Source organism: Leiobunum rupestre, chromosome 7 (genome assembly GCF_980474605.1).
Source record: "Leiobunum rupestre chromosome 7, qqLeiRupe1.1.hap1, whole genome shotgun sequence".
In the NCBI taxonomy this organism is placed as follows: Eukaryota; Metazoa; Arthropoda; class Arachnida; order Opiliones; family Sclerosomatidae; genus Leiobunum; species Leiobunum rupestre.
The window spans coordinates 15,262,072-15,287,956 of record NC_143390.1 but is presented as its reverse complement, the minus strand read 5'-3'; the positions used below and the strand labels follow the sequence as shown (position 1 = coordinate 15,287,956).

The following is a 25,885-nucleotide window of genomic DNA, read 5'->3' as shown; positions in this document are numbered from 1 at the left end:
CCGAGAAAAACATGTTTATATAGGAGACGCGACGTTAAATCCACAATAAACCAAACCGCGTTAAATGGGGGAGAAAACCCGATAGACGGCGCTACAAATAAGGGCGTGGTCTTCAATTCCCAATGATGGTCAACTAAATAATTGGCCGTGCCTCTGCTGCATTGCGTCATTTAAACAAGCCGCCGAGTACAACGCCGTTATCATCTATACACACGCGACCACTTTTTCATCCGTACGAAATAGCGGGAAATAGCGACGAAAAAGCGCTTACATTATGTTAGTTAGGTATTGTACAAAACTACGGACGCGTAAGAAGACAACTTTGATTACGACGTCATTTATACCATTAATGTGACGTGACAATGGCATTAAATCGATAAAGGGGGGGGGGGGGGGTGCATAATAATTCGAAAAGCTCGTCATATCAATTTGGAATTTCTTAGGTACACGTTTTGCCGAAGAATAATTTTGCAGCGCTTAGTGGGTTCGATCCGAGCCGAGAGTCATCACACCATAAGCGAAATAATCGCCATAAGTATGACACTGAACTATATCGGATAAAAATAATCTGTCATATAGAACTATTGCGAATTCGAAACAGCAAACTCTTTGGAAACACCTTAAATTACCATATTTTTACTTTGCAAACAGTTAATTTTTGTACGGTTACCTGCCAGCTAGGAGCAACAAACACGAGGAGAACGCTAACGCAGGGTTGTGTACAAATTTCATAGGACGAACCTATTCGCTGAACGTTTTACGGGCGGGGGGGGGGGGGGGAAGACAATTTCCGAATTTTCCCCTTCCGACGGCAGAAGGCGATAATGAGTCTAAGCAATGAAAAATGTACACAAGAAAATCAACGACTTTTGACGCGTTGCGTTCTCCTTGTGTGGGGTACTGTGTTTGTTGCTCCTAGCTGTCACTACCAAAGAATTTGTAAACAGCTAACGGAATAAACGCCATGATTTATACAGTCACGGTTTATTTGACGAAAACCAGTGTCGTAGAAACGGGAAGGTACAGGGGCACAACTTACCCCCCGTGAAATTGGAAAGGGGGCCAAATTGTTTTAGAAGGGGCGCAAAAAGCTTGCCAATGAAGGGGGCGCCAAATTTAGCATCCCAGCTGTACCCCCCTTAATCCAAAACGTTCCTACGCGCCTGACGAAAATAAACTATAATTAAAAAATTGGCGTTGGGAGAATAGGGGAGGAAGTCATACTACCAACTTTTAAGTTACTTATGATCTGACGTATAAGGCAGACGCAGAAAGGGATCTTTTCTATTATGCAAACAAGGTAGGCTAGAAGAAATAAAATTCAGAGGGGGCGGGAGAGAAAGAGCTGAATTTCTTTAGCATGATAGGCGCGGGCGAAAGGGGGGGGGGGGGCATTACGCTCCGCATTTGCTGCATGAGATTTCTCGAGGCTGTCTCTGAATATTTATTAGCGAAGGTCCGATACCCCTTATACCACCTTGGGAAGGTGCAAAAAATTACGACCAATCAAGCGAAAGGGGGTTTTGTTTCCGAATAACCAAATAAGCTGTACAGCGTGCGAATAATTTTAGATACGGGTCAAGGTGATTCGCAATGACCCAAGCGGTAATTTTAACTCTCTGGGGGAAAAAGAAATATTTTGTTGGTTTTCTGCCAAATATAAATGCGTAATCTATTTCTATATTAGAACGCGGTGTAATTTAAAACCCATCACAACCCTTGAAATAGTCGAACAAGAATCGATATCGTAAAATCGTAAAAGAAAAAATACGTTCAAAAAAAAAAAAGGAGATAGTATTTGGATTTTGGAGATGGAGATACTGGCGCCATCTAGTTTCCAACAGTGGAACTACTTGGTTTGCGTTACGCACTAGATGGAAATTAATGTCTTATCCGGGGGGGGGGGGGGGGGTTGATTTAACAGCGTACTAGAGTAAATAAAGTTGAAAATAACGTCAGAGTGACAAATAATTCGTAGAAATTGTATTTCGTTGCACACGCAACATAGAGGACAATAATTATAGGGGTTTCTCTCTTATTCGCACATATTGGTATCATTGTTACTACTTTCGATCAGGTGCAAAAGTCATACGCTGAAAGAAACCGATTCCAACGATTTTAAATCGATTTAAATCAAGTTATCTTTACAAAAATCAGTTCAACCACAATGCATTTCAATATACGAATTAAAATAGCAAAAATAGCTTCCATAACAATTTTCAATTGAATCAAACTGAATTGTTTAATAGTAACTAAATTTAAACATAAAAACAATATTAGGATCAATTAGACAGGAAAAAGGGACATTTAATTGAATAAAAATAAATCAATTAAAAGTAAATTAAATTAAAAATTCGTTTAAAATTTATATTTTCTATAATAAATCCATAAGAAATTCAAGTGCGCTCTTTTCCCTCTGAGTACTAATAAATAACAAATACACAAACTCAACAGTAAGAGCAGTAAACAAAGATCCAAAATAGGTCTAAATGGCATTGATCAGACATTTCCTACAACAAAATAATGGCTGAACTTGTAAAGTACATTTGTATAATTTCAAAAGTTAAAATATTAGCTTTGACTTGAGCAAATATACTAATAAAAAGTTATATATACAACGTTATTTCTAGTGCACAAATTTTTTTTATTTAAAAACATACATGATGAACCAATATTGCGTCCGAAACTAGTCGGGTTTGTAAATATTTATATTTTTTTAAATAAAAATGTTTTGTGCACTTGAAATAACGTTGTATATATAACTTTTTATTAGTACATTTGTATCTCAAGCGTATATCACAAACGATAATAAAAATAAATTCCCGTATATTTCGATAAAGGATGTACATTTTATGAAGGATAAAAGAAAGGTACATTTAAGGATGTACCGTTTTCGGTCGTTTAAATAAAACTTTAGACTAGATTATCCCGTTAATTAAGCGTAGGAACACGACAAAAAAGTATAAAGTAACGACTATTTCAGGCCTGTCGTGGCTCACGCGTAAGTACCTATGAAATGGTTGAAACTACGCCGATGACGAAGGAAGATGCGCCAGTGCGGAAAAGGGAAAGAGAATTGCCTTATTACGAGAGTTAGGAACGGAGGGGCAACGCAATCAAAGAAAAAGTCGCGTCTCATAAACACCGCTGACCTACATTCCCATTCAACTAAAACAAGACAACTAAAACAAGACAACTGAAAACACATCGAAAAAACAGCCCGTTATTGATAGATCCCGAATTAAGGGACAAAAAACCCTTTCACCCTTGAGAAATGGATAAATAAAAAAAAGTTCGAAATCATCCGCGTTTTTCGAAATCGAAAATTTATGGCTGTAATTTAAAAGATACGACAGGACAACTGTCACGGATTAATATTAATATATTGGAATATTTTAAACGCGTTACATGTATCGTTACATTAACAAAGAGAAGAACATATTTGTTATTGAGAACGTACGAGTTGGTCCGTTCACAGAAGCAAAAAGCACCTGACTGAAAATTAATTGAAATAGTAACGCCATCTGTTGGCCATTCATCTTGAAACTTTGGTTAAATTCCCTGACATTTCCAGGTTTTCCCTCCCCAAATTGCCAAACCTTCCCTGACCATTTTTGTAGAATAAATGAACGGTTTTGAGGTAAAATCTTGAAAAATATTTATTCGACTGATTTTATTTGGGGTCATATTGAAATTCGTTAATTTTTTTGCACCATTTTAAAATTCCATGACTTTTTCCTGACCTTAATTTTGGAATAATTTTAAAATTCCCTGACTTTTCCAGGTCGTGTACGAACCCTGTTAGACAGGTGAAGCCAGCGCTAGACGTTAGTACTAAGCGTTTTCTAGAATCTACCAACTATTTGGCTATGATGAGACTACCAGCGCTGATCCAACGTCAAAATTTATGATGAATTCCAAGATTAAATAGTGCAAATTTCATTAAAGCTGAATTTTACGTACTAAACTAAGTGTAATTAAACTTATCCGTAACTAATTTTGTCGTACACGCTCAGTAACTTAAGTACAGTCTTGTTATATGTGTACTCAATTTCGCAGGTGCGACAAACGTACAGTCGAATGTTCAGGATAAACGTAGAAAAAAAGTGACACAAAAAAAGCTATCTAAAGCCACCCAGGGAAGCCATTCAAGGGGCAGGATTATCAAAGATAATATTATTTCAGTTTAAATTCCCCTACGAAAAAATGGTAATATAAATAAAGTGACAAGAACACTTTAGTAAATAATGACGTCACTGCTAAGAATTGTGAAGAAAAAAATGGAAAAGGGATGCTGACTAAATGTTTAATGACTTTAAACAGCTTGCAAAATGAGTGACAAAAAATATAATAATGAAATCAATGCGGGTAGTAAAAAAAATTAAGGAGTTGCGAAAAAAAAACCACGGACACGATGTGGGAACAGCATGTCAAAACATGCGTCATTCGAAAGATGCCAAAATGTGAGACTCGCTTGTCTATGTATAATAGTAATTTAAAAAAAGATGGTTACGTTCCCACTGGCGTAATAAAATCTAGCTAGCTCGCTTAACGCTTATTGTTTTGGCAAAGGCTTAGATGAACCAACTCCTTTGTAGTGCAGACATAGCCTTGACACTGCGGGATGATTTGGAATAGAGCCGCCATATCCGCTTCTCCCCCCGGGGATGGATATAGGAGGACCCTGGCGGAGAGTGTCAACGGAAGAGGGGGGGGGGGGGGGCGGCGGAATTTAAAGCAAGGGTGAAAACTGATCTCCCTGACATATGGGCCGCTTCCTACATATTATGTTTTCATTTGCCACAACCCAATCTTACTAACTTGACAGTTCCATTGAAGGGCCGAAATGGGTACATGGTACGCTTCCCATACGATGGGAACAGATTTTAGGACTAAGCTTGTAAAAGGAAAAATTATCGATCGACATGAGATCCCAAATAATATGAACTCAAATATAGAATCGCGGGATTTTCCCGCTACCTAGTGGACGTTTTTAAAAACGTTGGTTCATAATTTAAAAATTAAAACGAAAAAATTATTTAACGAGATCGCCCGTTAATTCGGGAATTTATGGCAAATTTTAGTTCATTTCGGGTCAACACGGCGGCGTTGCAGTCGCGCTTGTGGACGTTAAAATGTTGCTCTTACGTCACAAGACCCAGCTTTATTAGTGTATTCCTCGCACGAGCGATTTGCACGCGCTCTAGAAAAAGCTATATTCCTCGCGACTGTAGCGCGCGCTCGTAGGCTTGTCAAAATAAGAGTCTGTGACGTAAGAGCAACATTTCAACAAGAAGGCCACGTTACTTTATAAAAAGAACTATTCATCAGGGGAGGCAAATTATTGGGTGCTTGCTCGTAGCGTCGTAGGGGTACGTCGTAGCTAGGCCCCGCATTAAAACTGTTGCCATGAAATTATTTCAAATGACAGATCTCGAGACAAAACGCTACACGATCAAAGAATATATTCTTTGACACGATCTTACGAAATAAGCACGAGACTACCATGGGCGTCGTTGCGTCATGGCTGAACTAAAAGCGTTACCATGGCAACGAACACAGGCCACACCTTCGAGCAGGCTACGAATTTAACCTTACAGAGAGGGTCGAGAAGGGGTCAAAGCTACGCCCAAAAGCCAGGGTGTGGGTGACACGGAAAAGGCCACGCCTACAGCGTTCACAGATTCTCGGTTGCGTTGACAAATATAGTTTTCTGAGGTTGAAAATTAAAATTGCAAGGACCAGTCTCGCAAAATATGGGAGGAATGACCCATTTAAGTTATTATTCAACGTTTAAGAGGAGTATTTAGAGAGTATAATGATAACGCTATCTATTTAGTATTTACTCAATACATAAATAAATCTAAGAGATGATATCTTGTTGACGCGTCTTATCGGAACACGAGGTTAGCACGCAAACTCCGAACGTCTCAATTCGCGGCGGGGGGACTTGACTACGCCGTTAGGAAGTTGCCAAGACGGTCGGTGGTATTATCGAACTCCGGGTACTTCTGGAGTTGTGGGAGGCGAGCATTAGTCTGTCACGTCTAGCGAATATTTATCATAGCTATTACAAACACAGCACCCCACACAAGGAGAACGCCACCCGTCGAAAGTCGTGGATTTCCTTACGTACAGTTTTCATTGGTTAGACGCTTCGATTGTTGCCGTCGGAAGGGGAAAATTAGGCAATTGTCATCTCCCCTTTCCATAAAACGTTCAGTGTAAAGGCTCGTCCAATGAAAATTGTACGCGACACGGCGTTAGCGTGTTTTAAGGCTAGGCGCGTTCTCCTCGTGTGGGGTGCCGCGTTAGTTGCTCCTAGCTATTACAATGGAGACTAGTTTCGAAATTTCGAGTAGAACATTTTGAAACCTCTTGAGAAACGCGGGCAATAAAACAAATATAGAAGGTTGACTCACCATACTGGCTGATAAGGATGGCGCTGATTGCCCTAACACGGAGCTGCGCATGCGCACCAAATTAGACGTCTCGGAAGATCCTGTCGTAAAACGAAAATTAAAAATTAATTCGAACTTTCCTCATCGACGAACTCGAAGGGTACGAATTTGAAACAGGACGTAATGCTGCTTACGACGTTAGTAAAAGTCAAATCAAAGGACGGGTTTACGAAACGAGCGATTTTTGAAGGAAAAAAAATAGTTTGTTACGTCGGGAACAATTGAAATAAAACACTTTTAGAAATATGGAATTTGCATTGTTCGGCGTATCGAATCACGGGCAACTTAGCGTAGCGAACACTATGGAATTTTTAAATTTGTCAATAAAGAACAGCCAATGAGGAGAAATTTAAGCAACGAAACTAAATTCTTTCCCCTCCACGAATCGAACGTAATTGACGTAATAACAATGAAACTGAAAAAGGGGTTAGCGGGTCAAATAACTTTACATCCAGTAAGTTTAAAACACCGTAACCGCGAAACGAGTTAGCGAGGTCATCGGGAGGCGGGTACTGACCTTGACCGGTGACTCCGGCGGCTACCGAAGGATTGGTCATGATGAGATGTCCGTAACAGGCGGAGCTAGACGACGGCGAGGAGAAGGCGGCGAAACTTTCTCGCCGTTTCTTCATGTCCTCGGAACACTGACGTCCGAATTGACCGCGGCTTTTCCGGAACAATTGAACGAGAGGCAAATCGTCGTGATGGTGATGGTGGTGATGGTGGTGACTCGACAGCAGATGGCTCGAGTCGCCGTGGTGCAGCAGAGAGCGGCGGGGAGAGACGGGCGTCATCCCGGGCAAGGGCGAAGAAGGGGTGGCGGGCGGGGCGGACGCCCCAGTGGGAGGGTGGCCGTGCGAGGGGCCCCCGGAAGGAGGAGGGACCCCGGCCGAAGAGAGAGACTGGTGATAGTGGTGATGGAAATGGTGATGGTGGGGCGCCGACGCCGATTGTTGCAACTGCTGTTGCTGTTGTTCCGACTAAAAAAACGCAAATATCATAAGTTAATAGTTTTAATTCCCCTAAGTGTGTCGGTTAGCGATCCGCGATGTGTCAATTTTTTATTGATATGGACCTTCAATTAATTCGACTAATACACGCTCTTTGCTTCGTCGTCATCAGGATTGCCACAAAATTTTCAGATTCAAATTCTCTATTTTTCCTGACTATTTTAAGAGATTTTCCCTTACTTTTAAGGCCAAATTTTTTATTTTATTTTATTTTATACTTTACTTTTGTCAGAAGTTAATTAATTTAAATGGCCTTATATTTTAGTAAAAAGGTTATTACAATGTTGAAAAAATTAGCCAAACTTTCAAGGAAATAAATCTTAATCATAGAATTTGTCATAGATCTAGAGTAAATTTACCTTCAAAAAGTATCAAGTTAAAATTTAATTCCCCGACTTTTCCCAGACGTTTTACAAATTCTTAAAAATCCCTGATATTTTAGGCCCATTTTTAAATTCCATGACTTTCCCCGATTTCCCTGGCGCGTGGCAAACCTGGTTACAGTGAGCGCGTGCAGTTATCCATTCCTAGGCGTATTTTAGTGTTTTTAAGTCGTATTTTTATCGATACGTCGTCAATTCTACTTCTCCGCACACATAGCTGACACACTTAGGAAAATAATTAGAGAATTATGTAAATATATGGCATACTAAACTTTCCATAATTTAAACGACACAAAAGGTTTAGAAATTAATTTAATAATAATACCAATTATTAGACTTTCCAGTTTGCATAGAGCCACGAGAGATTAAAAAACTGCTGGATTTTCATCCGCTTAGCTTTTGAGCTTCTCGCGTTGGCCGCTACGTGGCTCTTCGCAAACTGAGAAGATTAATTGTTATATTGGTTTGGAAGAAAACATTTCCTCGGGACTCGGTACTGGATAAATGAAAGCTGGAGCGGAAATAGTTTTCTCCAAAGGTCCTCCGTGACAAGAAGGGAAAGAACGCACTCACCGTGGGCCATTCGTCTATTTTGAAATCTAGGGGCAAACAGAGACGCGCGATTTTCCTTTCTCGTTTCATACTTGGAACTGGAAAATCCGCTTTTTGATTTGAACGCGAGAGGATCGCCTCCGACGGCCAAAACTTAAGCATAGACCGCGCTAATCATCCGATCGAAAAGACGTTTCTTACCTATAAAAGAGAATAAAAATGAGAAATCGTTAGTTAAGAGCCCAATAAACACTGCCGTAAGCTTATCTAATCTACCTCGTAAACCGATCCTTAATACAAATAAACCGTTAATTTCGGGTAGCAGGGACGTAGAAAGAAATCCGTCAAGGGGTTGGTGTTATATTATATTAGGGGTCATGAAGACGCCGATATTTCTGTACAGTCAAAGCTACGCCCAAGGAGATGGGGGTTGAAAAATAAATCGACCCCCCGCTAGCTACGTCATTGTTTTCGAGGAAGATACGTAGACAATACGAATTATCCCAATAAAGTTTTATAAGGGATAATATATAACGCTTAGATAGGACGTGTTTACCGCGGGGAAAAAGTGACTTGAGAGGCTTACGAGTTTAAGATTACGTAACCGAAAGAAGAGATATATTTGTTTGGAAACAGAGGAAGCCGCGAGAGACGTTACCTCGATGTCACGTCGTGGAAAATCACCAGAATGTAGGCTGAAGTATAAAAGATAAAATTACGCGAACTTAGCCAAAACAGCGAGCGCGCGTCTCTTCGAAAATAGCCCCTTCATTTATGTCAACTTTAATTGCCACGGTAGAGCGATTATTCGCGCGAGTGAGCATTTTCGACCAACTTAGTAGGTTCGCACGCTCCACGAAATGTTTACGCGATTTCTCACGTTAGCCAGAGAATAATCCTTTATATACAGGGCTGCCATATTTTTCAGATTTAAATTTCCTGACATCTACCAAGATTTTCCCTGAAGTTTTTAAGACAAACCTTTTGCAATTTTTAACCTATATTTTAATAAACATTTGCAGCCAAAATTAAATTCCGCGACTTTTTATTATGTTCTTAATTTTCCGACTTTTTATTATTAGTTCTTAAAATTCCCCGACTTTTTATTAGTTCTTAATTTTAAGAATTTTTATTATTAGTTCTTAATATCCCCGACTTTTTACTATTAGCTCTTAAAATTACCCTAATTTTCCCTGGCCTTTTTTATTAGTTCTTAAAATTCCCCGATTTTTTTATTAGTTCTTAAAATTACCCTAATTTTCCCTGGTCTTTTTTATTAATTCTTGAAATTCCCCGATGTTTTTTATTAGTTCTTAAAATTACCCTAATTTTCCCTGACCTTTTTTATTAATTCTTAAAATTCCCCGATGTTTTTTATTAGTTCTTAAAATTCCCTGACTTTTAAGACCCATTATCAAATTCCCGGACTTTTCCAGGTCTTCCAGGTACTCTAAGAACCCTCATATAATATCAAACAAATTATTAGATTTGAATACTGGATCTCAGCTTCGCAATTGTTTAAAACACAACTCGAACAACACAAGCGTGTTATGCAGAAAATCCATTAATTTTGCAAATCGAGTTGACAACATTTTTAATATAAATGTTGGCGCGCGCGAGTAGGACTTTAACAAGGAGACTACCCGAGGTGTTTATCTCCAATTTTGTTCAAACTCGGGTGGTAAGTAGACCTTCATGTACCTTGAAAATCCCTAAAAGGGTGGACAAGAATGGGCTTTCGTTTTGCCATGGTAACCAAAAATGTTTTTCACAACTTAAAAACTGATTACTCGTATTTACCCAATATATGTATATTTACTCATATTTACCAAAATTGACGTATATTGGTCCAAATGTACCAGATTTAGCCATGATCTGAATTATGTATCTAATCGATGAACCTTTTTTAATTTTTTGAACAATATTGTTAGGGGGACCCTTAAAATCTTCGATTTTCCCATGTTAATTTTCATAGAGAAAATCAGTTTTTAAGTTGTGAAAAACATTTTTGGTTGCCATTTCAAAACGAAAGCCCATTCTTGTCCACCCTTTTAGGGATTTTCAAGTTACATGAAGGTCTACTTACCACCCGATTTTGAACCAAATCGGAGATAACCACCTCGAGTAGTCTCCTTATAAGCGTTAGGGTAGTGAATAATTGGCCCGTTTTAAAACAATTTAAAATAAAACCTCTAAAGTATCTCGTAAAGGCGACAGATTTACGATTAAAATAAACCAAAGTGGAAATCATCTGATTTTCTTAAAAGTGACACTGAATAAGATTTAATGAAAGCCATCCCAGCGACGAGGTTAAAAATAATCTCCATCCCATAATCTTCCGGGTTTACTCCAATCCAAATAACGAAATACTCTTCGACCGAAGTAATTTTCCGGGAAGATGGCAAAATTTAAGAGTGGAACGTGTTTTTTACGACCTCGCGAATGAAAGTTACAACGTTCCTCCGGAAATACGTCTTTTAAAACAATTCACAGTGACCTCCAAAACTAACAAAAAAACGAGCCGTCTTTCGCAACTTTTTAAACGTAGGCGTATAGCCCCTCGGAAATGGAATGGATGGCGTTGCAGATTTGCAAGTAGAGGCGACCTTTTAACGTGTCTTAAAATAGCGAGGTTTGCATCGTCAACAAAATAAGATATTTGATAAGGACGAAGTTAAGATTTAAAAAAGGGTAAAAAATCCTAGGAACCCAAGTAAAAAAAATTCGTATGGCGAATTAAGCCTGTTCTAATAGGTCAAATAAATATAGACCTTAGGAGATAACAATGTTGCTGTCGTTCCTATAAAAATCAACAACACCTTTAGCTGATGCTAGGTCGTACGATCTATCGCAGCGCGTATCAGCAGAGAGAAAACAGATTCTCCAAGCGCCGGGTTGACCCGCTGACACACTTACTTTACGCTATTTCGGGTTGATGGCAAAAACAAGATATGTCACAAAAAGGGGATTACTTTCTTACGGATTAAATAGAAGTTTAATATCAGGCGATGGATTTCAATTAAGTGCAGGGCTTACGGTAAAAATAGGGTGAAATTGTTAACAAATCTTCGAAAATAGGCACCAAATAGGAAACAATGTAATTTATTTCGAAAACTGACCCATCTTTGATCATTTTGAACAGAAGTATTAAAATATTTATTTATTGAAAATATGATACTTTAGTCACCTAAATTCCCGATTTTAGAGTAGTTTAAGGTCCTTGGTTAAAAATAGGCACTTTAGGGTATTCTAGGGCAGCGGTTCCCAAAAGGTGTTCCGCGGAACCCTGGGGTTCCGTAAAAGGGTCACAGGGGTTCCGAGAATTCGCAGCGTGGCCATCTTTGTTTGTGTCAAGAGTTTAAGATGAGTAAAAAAAATGAGTTGGGGTTCCGCCAGAATTAGGTGGATAATTTAGGGTTCCATAGCAAAATAAAATTGGGAACCGCTGTTCTAGGGACCAGGTATTAAGCCCTGTAAATTAATCATTTATTCAACTAGGCTAACATTAAAGGCACCACCTTAGGCCTCAGGCGATATAAAGTATAAATATAGCGGAAATTTCAATTTCGTTAAAACAAACCGAAAACACGAAATTACGCAAGACACGAAATTCGTCTCCATATAAATTCAAATTTCACAGGGTGGGTCGTCATTTTTGCCCTTCTTTTAATAAAGGCGTATATAGTATATTTTGAAAAATAACGATTCTTGCTTGGTATCGGATTATTTCGGATACAAGGGAACATTAATGATCAGTTTTGAGAAATATTTAATCTTGTTAAATTCGTGAAAAGCGACGTTTTGGGCCATTGAGTTAGGCTTCACTCTCAAAAGGATGGAGGGGGGGGGGGGGATTTGCCGAAAGTGGGTCAGTCCGGCCTCGATTCACCCGAATCGGGAGAGAAAGATCAATGCTTTCTTATATAGGCATCTCCAGTCATCTCGTTACCCAGCCAATAATACGAGATGGGAGCATTAATATTAATATTTTACTCTCGAATTAAAACAACGACATTATTGGCGTGTACGTTTTTCTATACGTCAAATGTTTCCCCGAATTGATGTACGCTTTTCATTCTACCCGAATTTAAAATAAATAGGTAAAGAAACAAGAGAAGATTACGTCTGATTATTGTACGATCTATAATATTGAGTATCGGATAAATTGAGGTTATCTCAAAAACGTCCTTTCGCTGTCGAAATACGTAAATGTTAACATTATTTCTGGTATGAACTGTAATTAATTTCAAGTTCATTTCGACTTCTATTAATTTTATAATCGTGCTTTTCTACGCCCCTTGGTTCATATTGTACCATATTGTTTCATGCCCTTTCTGACCTTCGATTTGGCACATTTACACATTTCGCTTGTCCCTTAATTAGAGATGCCGTGAGAGGTATTTTAACCGGGCACCCGAATGAATATAATAAAAGTCGCTAGATGACTTGCGCCTAGGGTGGTGCCTTGGGTATTAACCGAGGGGTTGGTCACTCCGCGAACTCGGTGTACACTATTGTACCTCTGACTGTGCTAATAAGAGTTCATGAACTCTTTAAAATCCGTACCTTTAACAGTACTAAGTACGCGAATTCGGTGTACAGGTCATCCGAGAGTGACTTACCCATCGGTATTAGCCTAGCTGATTATTAGGTGTATCTATTATCGTCCACGAAAATAATAACTATATTCGAAATTGACATTTTGATTAAATTATTTTGTTTTTGGTTGTGCTAAGCTAGATAACTTAAAAGTTTAATTGTAAAAGAAGAAATGATGACACGTTATATTTGGTTGCTTTCACCGTAGATAAAAATTTCCTTTTTCCAAAATTATATTGTCAGAATATTGATTGCCCAAGAGTAAAAATATGGTTTTGAAAAGGATGATATAATAACTGGGGAAGAAACTTATTTTAAACGAGATTTTAGAGAAGCACATGCGATAACAGATGTGAGAAAATTAAATATAGATAAGTGCTAACAATGTAAGCGTGTCTAAAAAAATCGGGGGGGGGGGGGGTCACGAATTTAAAAGAACAAATTTAGATAAAATAAATTTAAACTAAGATAAATGTTATGTCTACAAATGAGTTTGTAATAACGGGTATTTCTGACTTTGTTTGAAAAGGGGGGCCGCGAAAGCTAGCATTCTACATAATTTAAATAAATATTTTACAAGCGTGAAGTATCCGTCGTTTAAAAAATTATATTTTAATTCTAGTTTTAACCAAAGTAAAAAAACGCCTATTTGTACGATGATACCCTGTTGTGTTCCAACATAATAACCACGACAAGATTAAGATGAGTTAAACAGTTTATTAATGAAGATTATATTTACATGATGACGATACATATAGTACAAGGAGATCTAGTTGACTGGTGCTTATCTAAAATGACCCGTTGTATTTATAGTCTGCGATAATTCAGTGTAGGTCAAATAGTTTTTTACATGAACATAACATACCCCATTCTAGGTTTAATTATCAAATTTTACCATGTTTAATTAATAGAATCTAACATCCCATTTCCATTCCAAACTCTTTCTGACTTAGTGTATTTCTAAAGCCATTTAATGTTTTCAATTAAAACAAATTGAACATACAGTAAAGATAAAAAACAGCCTTACACCAGCATGCTGATAAAAATACCCCCCCAGCATTTAGTTGACAGTAATTTGACCATTCGAGGATAACAATGACGCTTTGAAACTACGAATCAAAACGACAGTTCAAAGCTCACAGTTTTAGGTGGTTTCTTTTCACTTGTTCCGAGATTTCGGAGTAGGGTAAGAAGAGTAACGCTATGACGTCATTTTACTCTGATTCTGTGGTGGTGAATATTTCAAATCGGAATAAAAACGTTTTTACAAAATGTCTGCCTGTGGCTTTTTCAGCAGATAAATTCTGTCTAGCAGACGACCAAATCTGATTTACTCCTTTACATCTCCTTTTCAGAAGGAGTAAAAACAGTAGCCCTAATACTCCGGAACAAGCGAATAGTTTATGGGGCGGAGTAATTATCATCGCCGGAACAGGCGATTAAACCGTTTTAGGGTAAAAAGAGTACACTTTTAGTCCGAGAACAGGCGAAAAGAAACCATCTATAGAGGGCAACAATACGCCACTTCAGTAATTATTACGCCACCTATGGCAGTTTTCACAATAACAGGTACTATTTACGTTAGGTAGAAACGGTAGCAAATTATATTTCATAGCACTTAAATTTCCCGTCCATAAAATAAAACATATCCAAAACTCACCGAGACAGTGAACGCCAAATCCGAACGGTTTCGACCGGGCCAACTTTCAGGGGCGCGATTATTAAGCCGCGAACGGCGACGGCAATTTTGTGTCGAGCGCCGATGGAGAAGGCATCTTGAGCGAACAGGCGGTTTCGATGTTTATGATATAAAAGTTCCCTTTAACGACGAAAGGGGAAAAAAGAAGACAAAGTCGATAGCGACAAATAGAGCGGCATCGGGGGGACCGAATCTCGCTTTCTTTATCTCCGAAACCACGACGATCTTTTCCTCCCGTACGTTAGAAAGCGAACGAGTCCTTCGTTTCTGATTCGATAAAAATATGGAACCTTATCACGCGCTCAAATTCAATTTCGTTCACTCGAGCGCGGGATCTCGAAGGAGAGTTTATCCGGGTCTACTACGACGGACGACAGTCGTCCAAATTTTGGAGTTTCCAGCCCCGTTACTTGGCCCGTATACCCGTTTCTCTCTTTTTTAACGAGCTCGCGTCGGGGTGGTTGTTGCGAAAAAGACGACCCGGTCGGGCCTATAAAAGGATCTAGACCCCTTCCGCCGATTTTTGGCACGGGTCTAAAAGAGAGAGAGAGAGAGAGAGAGAGAGAGATCGAGACCCCCCCCCTCGATGTTTATCCGGGAATCATCTGACAGCCTACTCCGAGGTAAACGTCACCTATCCCCGGCCGTCGACACGCATCTCAGGTGGCTCGCGATAATTTACTGGAATACAAAGGGAGAGAGAATTAGTAGACGAGCAAAGGGCATTTATCCCGAGTTGGGCTTCTCTGTAGGGAGCGTTATCTACCTCCGAAGGTTGTAAAGACGTTTTATTATTAGACAATGTCATACGTGAATGGACAATATAGTAGGCTCGAGGTCAAAAGGTACGGGTCGCATTTTTACACGACAAATACGATTTACCCTGACAATATACGCGCGTAACTAAAATTCGGAAATAATTCAATGACTCCGAGGCGAAACGAGTACGTCTTTTACTATTTTCAATTTGCCAATTTAACATTATTTACACTAATGGTAAAAATATGGGTGTTTTGCAAAAAACCTGCGACTGAATCATTGTCAATAGGAGAGAAGCGACTGTATCAGGGTTGGCAAGAGCTAGCCAGACGGGATTAAACCACCCTGCATTAAGCCGGATTTAACCACCAAATAAAATCCATGGTTAAAACCACTTTTTTTATAAAAAAATTGAGAAAAACATTGACAAAACTTAACCTTCACTTTTTGTCGCAAGTAATGAGAGCTAACATATAAGCAATTAGGGTATCTTAAAATTAATTTTGCGCGTGAAAATACGCTGCCATGTTAGGGTATAAAAGCGGGTAAATCAGTCTGCTATACCTAAAGGTACTGTCACGCGCAAAAACGTTATTTTTAAATCGGGAAATTTGAGCAATGAGGGCTTGATATAAGCAATTTGATCATTTTTATTAATGGTTTTAACCGGTTTAAACCACCGGTTACAACCTGATTTAGCCATACTGGATTTTTCAATTTTTAAAAAAGCCGGTTTTTTGCCAACCCTGTGACTGTTGTTCCCCATTGTAGTCCGCTAATTCAAATTAAGTCGATTAATGCCACGAAACGTACATGCAGGTTATAAAAACCAACCTTATCATAATTACTAATCTACACTTCTACAAGGTCCACCTAAAATTGTTTTACTTCAGGCTTCAGCTAATAACATTTTAACGAATTCACAAAAAATAAACTCTAAAACCTCTTCACTGTCTTTGCTTTACAATAAAGCAAATCATTTGTATCGAATATAAACAATAAGAATGTTTATTTAAAGCCTGAAGTGGTATACCTGTATATACTACATAAAATAAAACCAATAAACTACTTAACATTTACATAAATCTTAAATTTTACACTAAAATGTTCCGTTGTAAAGAACTCGACTCGAAACCCTCATTAAATTAAACTTAATTTGGAAATAAATAATTTAACCAACATTAGAAATAGGGATGCCCCGATATGGGTACAGCCGATATATCGGCTATTCGTGGCTGATAATATCGGCCGATATTAAAAAAGTTATCTATCATAACAGTAGTGTATATGATGAAATCATTGTAAAAGACGGTTCAGTACACTGCAGACATACCATTTTATTCTAATTCTTCATACGAAAAAGGTTTGCTGGAGCATATCCGAATATGTTTCTTTTTATTTTACGTGATACACATGTATTTACTTATTTAAGGGGTTTTCCCCCGAGCTCTTCGGTTTCCCCTTCCATAAAAACATGTTGAGTTTAACGGTAATAGTTAGTGTAGGGAGCTTTTGGCTCGCGTATCTTGCGGGGCTTAACACCACCCTCCTACGCATTGTAACCCGACTACCTGAATTAAAGGCTTTAAAAGTCGCTTGATGACTTAGGTCTAAGGTGGTGCCTTATTAGCCTAGCAGATTATTATTATTATTATCACAAATCGAATATCGTTGTTTTTTATTTGTTTACACTCGTAACCCCCTGTCTTAAAAAAAGGTATGATCTAGCTTCTGAAGTCTGAAGTACGTGGCACGGCCAATCAAATCAAATATTATCATTAGTTAATCGAGAATTTTCTTATTTTTAAATGTTTTTCTGAAAATATTTTCTTAGTATCAGCCGATATTGGCCGATACCGATATTAGAAAAATAGGCCGATATATCGGTGCATCCCTAATTAAAATTAGAGTCCTTAATTTAAAATTTTTGTATATTTCCTTGAAAACATTGGTAAGAGGAAGGAATTTTTTAACCGACTGGAGAACAGGGGGGGGAGTTACAGCTTGCAGGGGCCTAATATCCTGCGTTTTGTGAGTCACTCAAAAGCTGCTTCGGATATTTTCCCTAAGTTTCCATTTCAAAACGCCGTGCAATAACCAAGCGAACGAAAAGAAGAAAGTGCCCTTAAGACGGATACTTATTTTATTGTTCGGTCACTAAACTAACCGGACCATAAGTAGTCCAGGATTGACACATTTTGAAGTTTCAAATTCCCAGATTTTTCCAGGTTTTCCCTTACTTATTTACACACTTATATTAGCAAGAATGGTACCGTAAGGTTGGAGATTACATGGATACCACCGTTTACCACGTTACTTACAATAGGGGTGAGAAAACATTGAAAAAAATATAAATAATACAAATTCGTATAAAAAATTAAACTTCCTGGCTGTTCTAAATTAACCAATCTTATCTTTTAAAAACAAATTTTTGTTTATTAATAAACAAAAAGTTATTACTGTGCAATAGTGGTTTATTTATTTATTCCTTTAAAGTTTTAAATGTACAGGGCAGTTCTACAATATTTGTAATTTAAGAAAACTATTAGTCGCGAAAATTAAATAAGCCCATGAATACTGTGTCCGATGCGTACTTGAGGCCATATACGAAACTCTTCCTTGAGCTTTAATCTAATCAATATTTAGCCTCATGATAGAACTGGCAGTAAATGAACGAATAGATAAAAATAATATATATCCCTTTCCCTACGCAACAAAGAGTAAATAAGATTTTCATAAGCAATAATTTAGAAAGGAAATAACATCTCCAGTTCCGGAATTCTCCGGCAGATGGGGTTCCATTCCCGGCGCGAAAGGGAGATTCCGATCGATTAGATAATGTTTACCAAGCGTCCCCGCACTTTCACTTTGAAAGGAGTCACTTGAAAGCACCGTCAAAGGCTGATACGAGACCAGTTTCGCAAGCGGTTGATTTGCTACGATGGTAAGTAAAGCTAACACGGTCCAAGTTTTCGATTTTAGCGCCGCCTTTGAACGGAGGATAGAGTTATCTCGCTTCACTATTAACAAGTACTCAAAAGATAAAATATAGTCCGGCGTTTAAGTCGCAATCTAAATTCGTAAAGCCAAACACTGATAAAAATGCACAGCAATAATATTTTCACATTAATTTCATTCTTCGTTATCCTATAATATTAATTTCATTCTTCGTTATCCTATAATATTAATTTCATTCTTCGTTATCCTATAATATTAATTTCATTCTTCGTTATCCTATAATATTAATTTCATTCTTCGTTATCCTATAATATTAATTTCATTCTTCGTTATCCTATAATATTAATTTCATTCTTCGTTATCCTATAATATTAATTTCATTCTTCGTTATCCTATAATATTAATTTCATTCTTCGTTATCCTATAATATTAATTTCGTTCTTCGTTATCCTATAATATTAATTTCGTTCTTCGTTATCCTATAATATTAATTTCGTTCTTCGTTATCCTATAATATTAATTTCGTTCTTCGTTATCCTATAATATTAATTTCGTTCTTCGTTATCCTATAATATTAATTTCGTTCTTCGTTATCCTATAATATCAATTTCGTTCCTCGTTATCCTATATTAATTTCGTTCCTCGTTATCCTATATTAATTTCGTTCTTCGTGAATATTAATTTCGTTCTTCGTGAATATTAATTTCGTTCTTCGTGAATATTAATTTCGTTCTTCGTGAATATTAATTTCGTTCTTCGTGAATATTAATTTCGTTCTTCGTGAATATTAATTTCGTTCTTCGTGAATATTAATTTCGTTCTTCGTGAATATTAATTTCGTTCTTCGTGAATATTAATTTCGTTCTTCGTGAATATTAATTTCGTTCTTCGTGAATATTAATTTCGTTCTTCGTGAATATTAATTTCGTTCTTCGTGAATATTAATTTCGTTCTTCGTGAATATTAATTTCGTTCTTCGTGAATATTAATTTCGTTCTTCGTGAATATTAATTTCGTTCTTCGTGAATATTAATTTCGTTCTTCGTGAATTTTAATTTCGTTCTTCGTTAATTTTAATTTCGTTCTTCGTGAATTTTAATTTCGTTCTTCGTGAATTTTAATTTCGTTCTTCGTTAATTTTAATTTCGTTCTTCGTTAATTTTAATTTCGTTCTTCGTTAATTTTAATTTCGTTCTTCGTTAATTTTAATTTCGTTCTTCGTTAATTTTAATTTCGTTCTTCGTTAATTTTAATTTCGTTCTTCGTTAATTTTAATTTCGTTCTTCGTTAATTTTAATTTCGTTCTTCGTTAATTTTAATTTCGTTCTTCGTTAATTTTAATTTCGTTCTTCGTTAATATTAATTTCGTTCTTCGTTAATATTAATTTCGTTCTTCGTTAATTTTAATTTCGTTCTTCGTTAATTTTAATTTCGTTCTTCGTTAATATTAATTTCGTTCTTCGTTAATATTAATTTCGTTCTTCGTTAATATTATTTCATTCTTTATTTTTCATTCTTTATTTATCTCTAATATTAATTTCATTCTTTATTTATCTCTAATATTAATTTCATTCTTTATTTATCTCTAATATTAATTTCATTATTTATCTCTAATATTAATTTCATTCTTTATTTATCTCTAATAGTAATTTCCTTCTTTATTTATCTCTAATATTAATTTCATTCTTTATTTATCTCTAATATTAATTTCATTCTTTATTTATCTCTAATATTAATTTCATTCTTTATTTATCTCTAATATTAATTTCATTCTTTATTTATCTCTAATATTAATTTCATTCTTTATTTATCTCTAATATTAATTTCATTCTTTATTTATCTCTAATATTTATTTAATTTGCAGATATGCGCCGCTTTATCTTGGCCATGGTGTCAATCAGAACGATATTTATGACAATTTGTCCCTTGATCAGAGCATAATTCCGGTGTACCACCTACAGCGCACCCAACTAAAAATAGAGGCTTCCCCCAATTAAGTTTTAAAAATCTCCAAGGATCACGAAATTAAAATCAACAAACTTGAAAAAGACGGAAGAGGGGACAAATTTAGAATATTGCCCCGAAGTTAAAACGGCGGTAGTTATAAAATATATAGACGGCTGTTGGACCTTGGGCGCGCGCGATGAAACGTTAGTTAACGGCACGCGACGAGCGTTGAACTTTATTGCCAAATCCCCAGATATACATACAGAAAGAGAGAGTTAGTAACATACACTGGGTTATTTCAACTACCGAAATGTCAGGTTCGACGAACGAAGGAACTCTAGCTTTTTTTTCACCCACGAATGAAGAAGTTGGAAGTGGAAATTTTTAAAAGTGCACCGCCAAAAATATTTATATATTTTTTTAATCCAGTTAATGGAAGAAGAAGTTTTAAGTAGTCAATAGGGACCTGAAGCGGGTGGCGTTATATTGAAGAACAAATTAAAACGTGCACGGTTGAAAATTAGGCCTCAGCGCCACGCTACGGTTGATGGCGGAATTAAAAATTTAAGAGTTACGGCGAATGACGTGGTTACTCCCTTTCGAGAAAATAGCAATTCCGTAACGTCTACGTATTCCCTCGGGTTAAAACGTTATAGAAAGCGGACGATAGCATACTTTATGAAGTTGCGAAGCGAGGCGACTATTATTGCCAGATGCACTGGCTCCCCCCCCCCCCTCGCCCCCTCGCCCCATTTTGTACCTTTACTCGGAAGTTAAAGGCCTAGGATTTCTTCTGCCTGTTTTCCTTTAAGTTTTCTTCCCGCCGCGCAAATATCCTGGTGGTAGGCCAACCGCAGAACACGTTGGCCTACCACCAGGATATTTGCGCGGCGGGAAGAAAACTTAAAGGAAAACAGGCAGAAGAAATCCTAGGCCTTTAACTCAATAAAGAGATGCGCAATCCGGCTTCTCCACAAGGCTCGCGAGATTCTCCGGGAAGCAGCATCAACATCTACTCGCTCCGATACATTATATCACTCTCGAGCTCATTTACATTTTAATTTCGGAAAAATAATGCCTGGAAAAACCACTCTTTTTAAAATACAAACGGGGAGCATTTTAATAGAATCCGATCTAATTAACAGGAACACTTAATTAAACGAAATCCCTCAGGAGTCTTCACCAATTAAGCAAATTTAAATCTTAACGATAATTACTTCCAATGCAGGATTGGCTAGTTTAAATCAAATTGATTTAAATTTAAACGAAGTGGATTTCTTTCTTACAGTTAAATTCAAATCAATCAATTTTTTATTTAAATTTGATATATTTCCTCGAGTTTCTCGATTTATAACCATCGTTTAACGAACATTTACCCATCCATTCTAATTAATGAAATCTTTGCATTGCATTGAAACTGTTTTAGAAGCTACTTTTGTCAATTTTGTTTTCATTCATTGAGATACATTATGCGATTTAAATCAATGTTTTTTTAAATAACAACCTTGTCAATGGAGGAATAAAATAATGGCCAAAAAATAGGTTCTAAAACAATGTTATAGAAAAGAATCCGTCAATTGGACTGCAAAAACCTTTAACTGTTTACGAATCAATAAAATCAATAAAAACAATTGAATTAAATTTAAAAAAGTTCGATTGGATTTTTTTAAAGAAAATCGAGGAAGTGGTAACGAAGTTTCAATGGTAACTTCAATGTGGACCACTTAAAATTGTTAGAGTACGTATATATACAGTGGAAAATGGTCCACATTGTAATTAAACTTAATTAAGATACATTTTTTACATTATAACAAAGAATCAACCAATTAAAAAACCCTTTTAATTGTTCAAAAATTATTAAATCCAATGAAATTAAAATAAAAAAGTTCAATTTTAATTAAAAAATAGTTTTGATGTTTATGAAGAAAATCGAGAAAGTGGTAACCCAGTTTCAATGGCAACTTTAATGTGGACCGCGTAAAATGGTAATTTGTAGCCAGTGCTTCTCCATTATTCACGGCTCCAAGACACAAAGCAAAACAACGAAAGGTTCCGGTGGTTCGCTCGTACACTGCAGCATCTTAATGGCTTTGCTCGGCGCGGCCAAGGGCAAACTTCACGAATCGAAACTACACGCATACCCCGCAGCTACTCTCTTTCGAGGATTAAACCTACGAATCAATAACGGCACACTATGATATTTTAAAACGTCGCTCCCAAGTTATCCCAAAGCGATAGACCAAAATAGGTCTAAATGTTTCTGTACGAGGCTACGAGCGATCCAACTAATAGGGACTTGGCAGTGCTACGTCAGCTTTTTTCTTCAATAGTTTTTATCGTGGGGAGAAAAATATGCAGGGTTGGCAAAAAACCGGCTTTTTTTTTAAATTGAAAAATCCAGTATGGTTAAAACCGGCTATAACCGGTGGTTTAAACCGGTTAAATCTATTAATAAAAAATGATCAAATTGCTTATATCAAGCCCTCATTGCTCAAATTTCCCGATTTAAAAATTACGTTTTTGCGCGTGACAGTACCTTTACATTGTGAGGTATAGCAGACTGATTTACCCGCTTTTATACCCTAACATGGCAGCGTATTTTCACGCGCAAAATTAATTTTAAGATACCCTAATTGCTTATATGTTAGCTCTCATTACTCGCGACAAAAAGTGAAGGTTAAGTTTTGTCAATGTTTCTAATTAATTTCTCAATATTTTTTTAATAAAAAAAAGTGGTTTTAACCATGGATTTTATTTGGTGGTTAAATCCGGCTTAAACCAGGGTGGTTTAATCCAGTCTGGCTGGCTCTTGCCAACCCTGAAAATATGACAACGGCGGCCATGGCCAAAGCTACGGAGTGCCAAGTCTCTAAAGCCCAAACATAGATAACGGTCAATCGAATTAGTTTCAAGCACTGGAAGAGTATTATTACAAGTCAGAAATGATTAGAAAGTATGAATTTAAAAGTATCGAGCGGTTATCTCATCGGATTGGCTGAAGGATGTCTAATTGCCGGTTAAAGGGAGTATAAAGCTGTCCATATTTTATGACGGATCATATCATTGGACTTCAGGTTTAACAGAAGCTAAAGAAAAATCTCGTACACTCACCGAAAAATCTTCAGAAAATCCACGAAAACATTCGGCAATGATTTTGTATTTTTTTAAAAAAATCCAGCATTTTTAAAAATTTGGAAAATCCGCCGAAAAATCCAGAAATACCAATCCGTTGGATTTTAGAAAAATACGCAAATCAACTGGATATGCGAATACCGTATATTTTTTCTTCTAATACGTTCGATCTCTTCGGAAACTGGCGCTAGTTACATTCAAAAACATACGAAACGCGTATTTAGAAAACAATTTATCGCCGCAGAATACACTCCCTTCAGTCTAGACGCTTTAACGAATTCCCAAAATTTGCGATGAGACACGTTATTAGGCCAGTGAAAGAGGAATTTAGAGCGTTAAATTTACGAATATCTATCGAACAAACACGTTGATTATCGTAAAGCTGGCAGCCCCGCTCTAAAATAGGCAGCTTACTCTCTCTTTAATCGAATTAAAAACTTCAACTCGTCGGACAGACACCACTTCATTCAAATCAGCCAACACGATCGGCGGCGGGATGAAAGGGAAAGTCCGCCTCGCAGGGGCACACGCGCCAGCCGGTAATTAAGTCTCCTCGGAAGTTCCCGGAACCCCCAACTGGAGAGGGGGGATTTTAAATTCAAAGGCCGTACATTTCTGTCCTCGCTACGTCATCTTTTCTCTTTTCCCGTTCCATTTCGGAAGCCATTCAAAGGATAAATTTATTATTCAAAGTTGGACTGCAATCGGTTTACTGCTACATTAAAGAAGGATTTTGAACTTTATACCAAGAGCCTATTTAGGTTTCCCAGAACGTAGGAGTCGCCCCGTTTACAGATTGCAAGTAGTACTTCTTATAGCATAATAGAAATAAGTTTCTTTACACGACAGTACCGCCATCTACCGAGAACTTGATTAAATGTATTCTTTCTTGGGTCGATAATTGATAATCTATTAAATATGACTTATTTTGCCATTATAATTAAATTAAATCGTTAAATACAGTTAATACATTTTCCGAACTGAATGAAAGATGAAAGAAAATGCTCTTACAAGGTGACCAGGAAATTTAATCGGAAGATTTATAGGAAAAATAGGAAATTTGAACTCAAATTATAAGGTAATATAGGATACCGAATAGTTAAAATAAAGGAAAATATAGGAAATTCAAGATAAAATTGAAAATCAAAATAAATACAACCAGTAATATTAATGAAAACTGGTGAAATTATATGAGAATATAAGAAATGAGGTTAAATTAAAGAAAAGCATTGAAAATATAGGAAGTCTGGTCACCCTGTTCTTATAACCAATAATAGGTGGCACTTTGCAATTTGGAAAATGGAAGGTTTTCGTTTGAGGGAGGAGCTTAACTTACGAGAAAGGTGGATTCTTATCTTCTCACATTCCCGTGCATTTTTACGCGGAGAAAGTTTAAACTTGAGTTGTTAAAAACACTTTTGGTTGCCATGGCAAAACGAATTTCGATTGAAACTTTTCCCTTTAGGAGCTTTCAAAGTACATGAAGGTCTACTTAACCCCCGAGTTTGAAACACATTAAGATGTCTCCTTGTCAGTCATGAAGCTGAGTAGGCCAAATATTATTTTCAAATACAGGGGCGACGCAGCGCATTCGATACAGACAGAAGTAAATACGATATTTCTTAAAGATAAGTACGCCTCTTCATGTAATGTTCATAAAATTAGTTCGAAACATTTATCTCCACAAACTCCCGCGGATTTTTAAGAAGTTTCAGAAGAAAAATTAATTGTACAGTGATTTTTAAAAATATTTCATCGGAGTAATCAATTAAGCACATTCCTAAGCCAATTACCAGTGACCGGGTAAATAATACCAAAAGTGACATAATTACCAAAAGTGTGACAATCCCTGTACTTTCGTATGCTAAAGGTTTAATGAATGCTCGACTCGAGATCGACCACATAAAAGACTATTATTGTCGCCCTTTCTAACTCTTTTTTTAGTCTCTGGTATTATATCGTAGGTAGATGGCGATAGCGTCTCCACAGAACGACGAAAAATCAAAAAATACAGTAGCTTTGATCAGTGCTACTTAATTCTGCCGTTCCTCACTAGGAGGCGTTATTTGTTGGTTTTAACTTCCTTCCCTCCCCAAGGCATAATTTCCCTTCTCCCCTCCCAACTTGTATTTCGCTCGGAACATTCATTAAGAAATAGGTTCGATTGGCACACTTTTGGTAATTATGTCACTTTTGATAATAGATTATAAAAATACGCAATGTAATTTTTAAATTTCACATTGATAAGAGGTAAATTTTCAGTCATAGTGAGCAATTCACATGTTTTATTTTTATAACCTAGAAGTTCTGACGCGGCTAATAAGAATATTTAATATTTACATAAAGCAATCCCTTTTCAAAGTTTCAATCTTCATTTCTATAAAT

At 36.9% G+C, this 25,885-nt stretch overlaps 1 protein-coding gene across 8 annotated transcripts in view; it reads right to left on the bottom strand.

Annotated features, from left to right (window-relative positions):
• The window catches only part of dop (microtubule-associated serine/threonine (MAST) protein kinase dop), a 73,939-nt gene that overhangs the window by 21,902 nt on the left and 26,152 nt on the right, over positions 1-25,885 (bottom strand). For 7 of the 8 annotated variants that reach the window (XM_090154233.1, XM_090154230.1, XM_090154232.1 and 4 more), the window contains 2 exons: positions 6,979-7,441; positions 6,423-6,502 (listed from right to left, as the gene is read on the bottom strand). In XM_090154233.1, coding sequence (XP_090010359.1) covers positions 6,423-6,502; positions 6,979-7,441 — 543 coding nt within the window. Of the gene's footprint in view, positions 1-6,422; positions 6,503-6,978; positions 7,442-8,427; positions 8,608-14,665; positions 15,086-25,885 lie in introns of those variants that run through there. The other variant, XM_090154238.1, reaches the window with a different exon arrangement.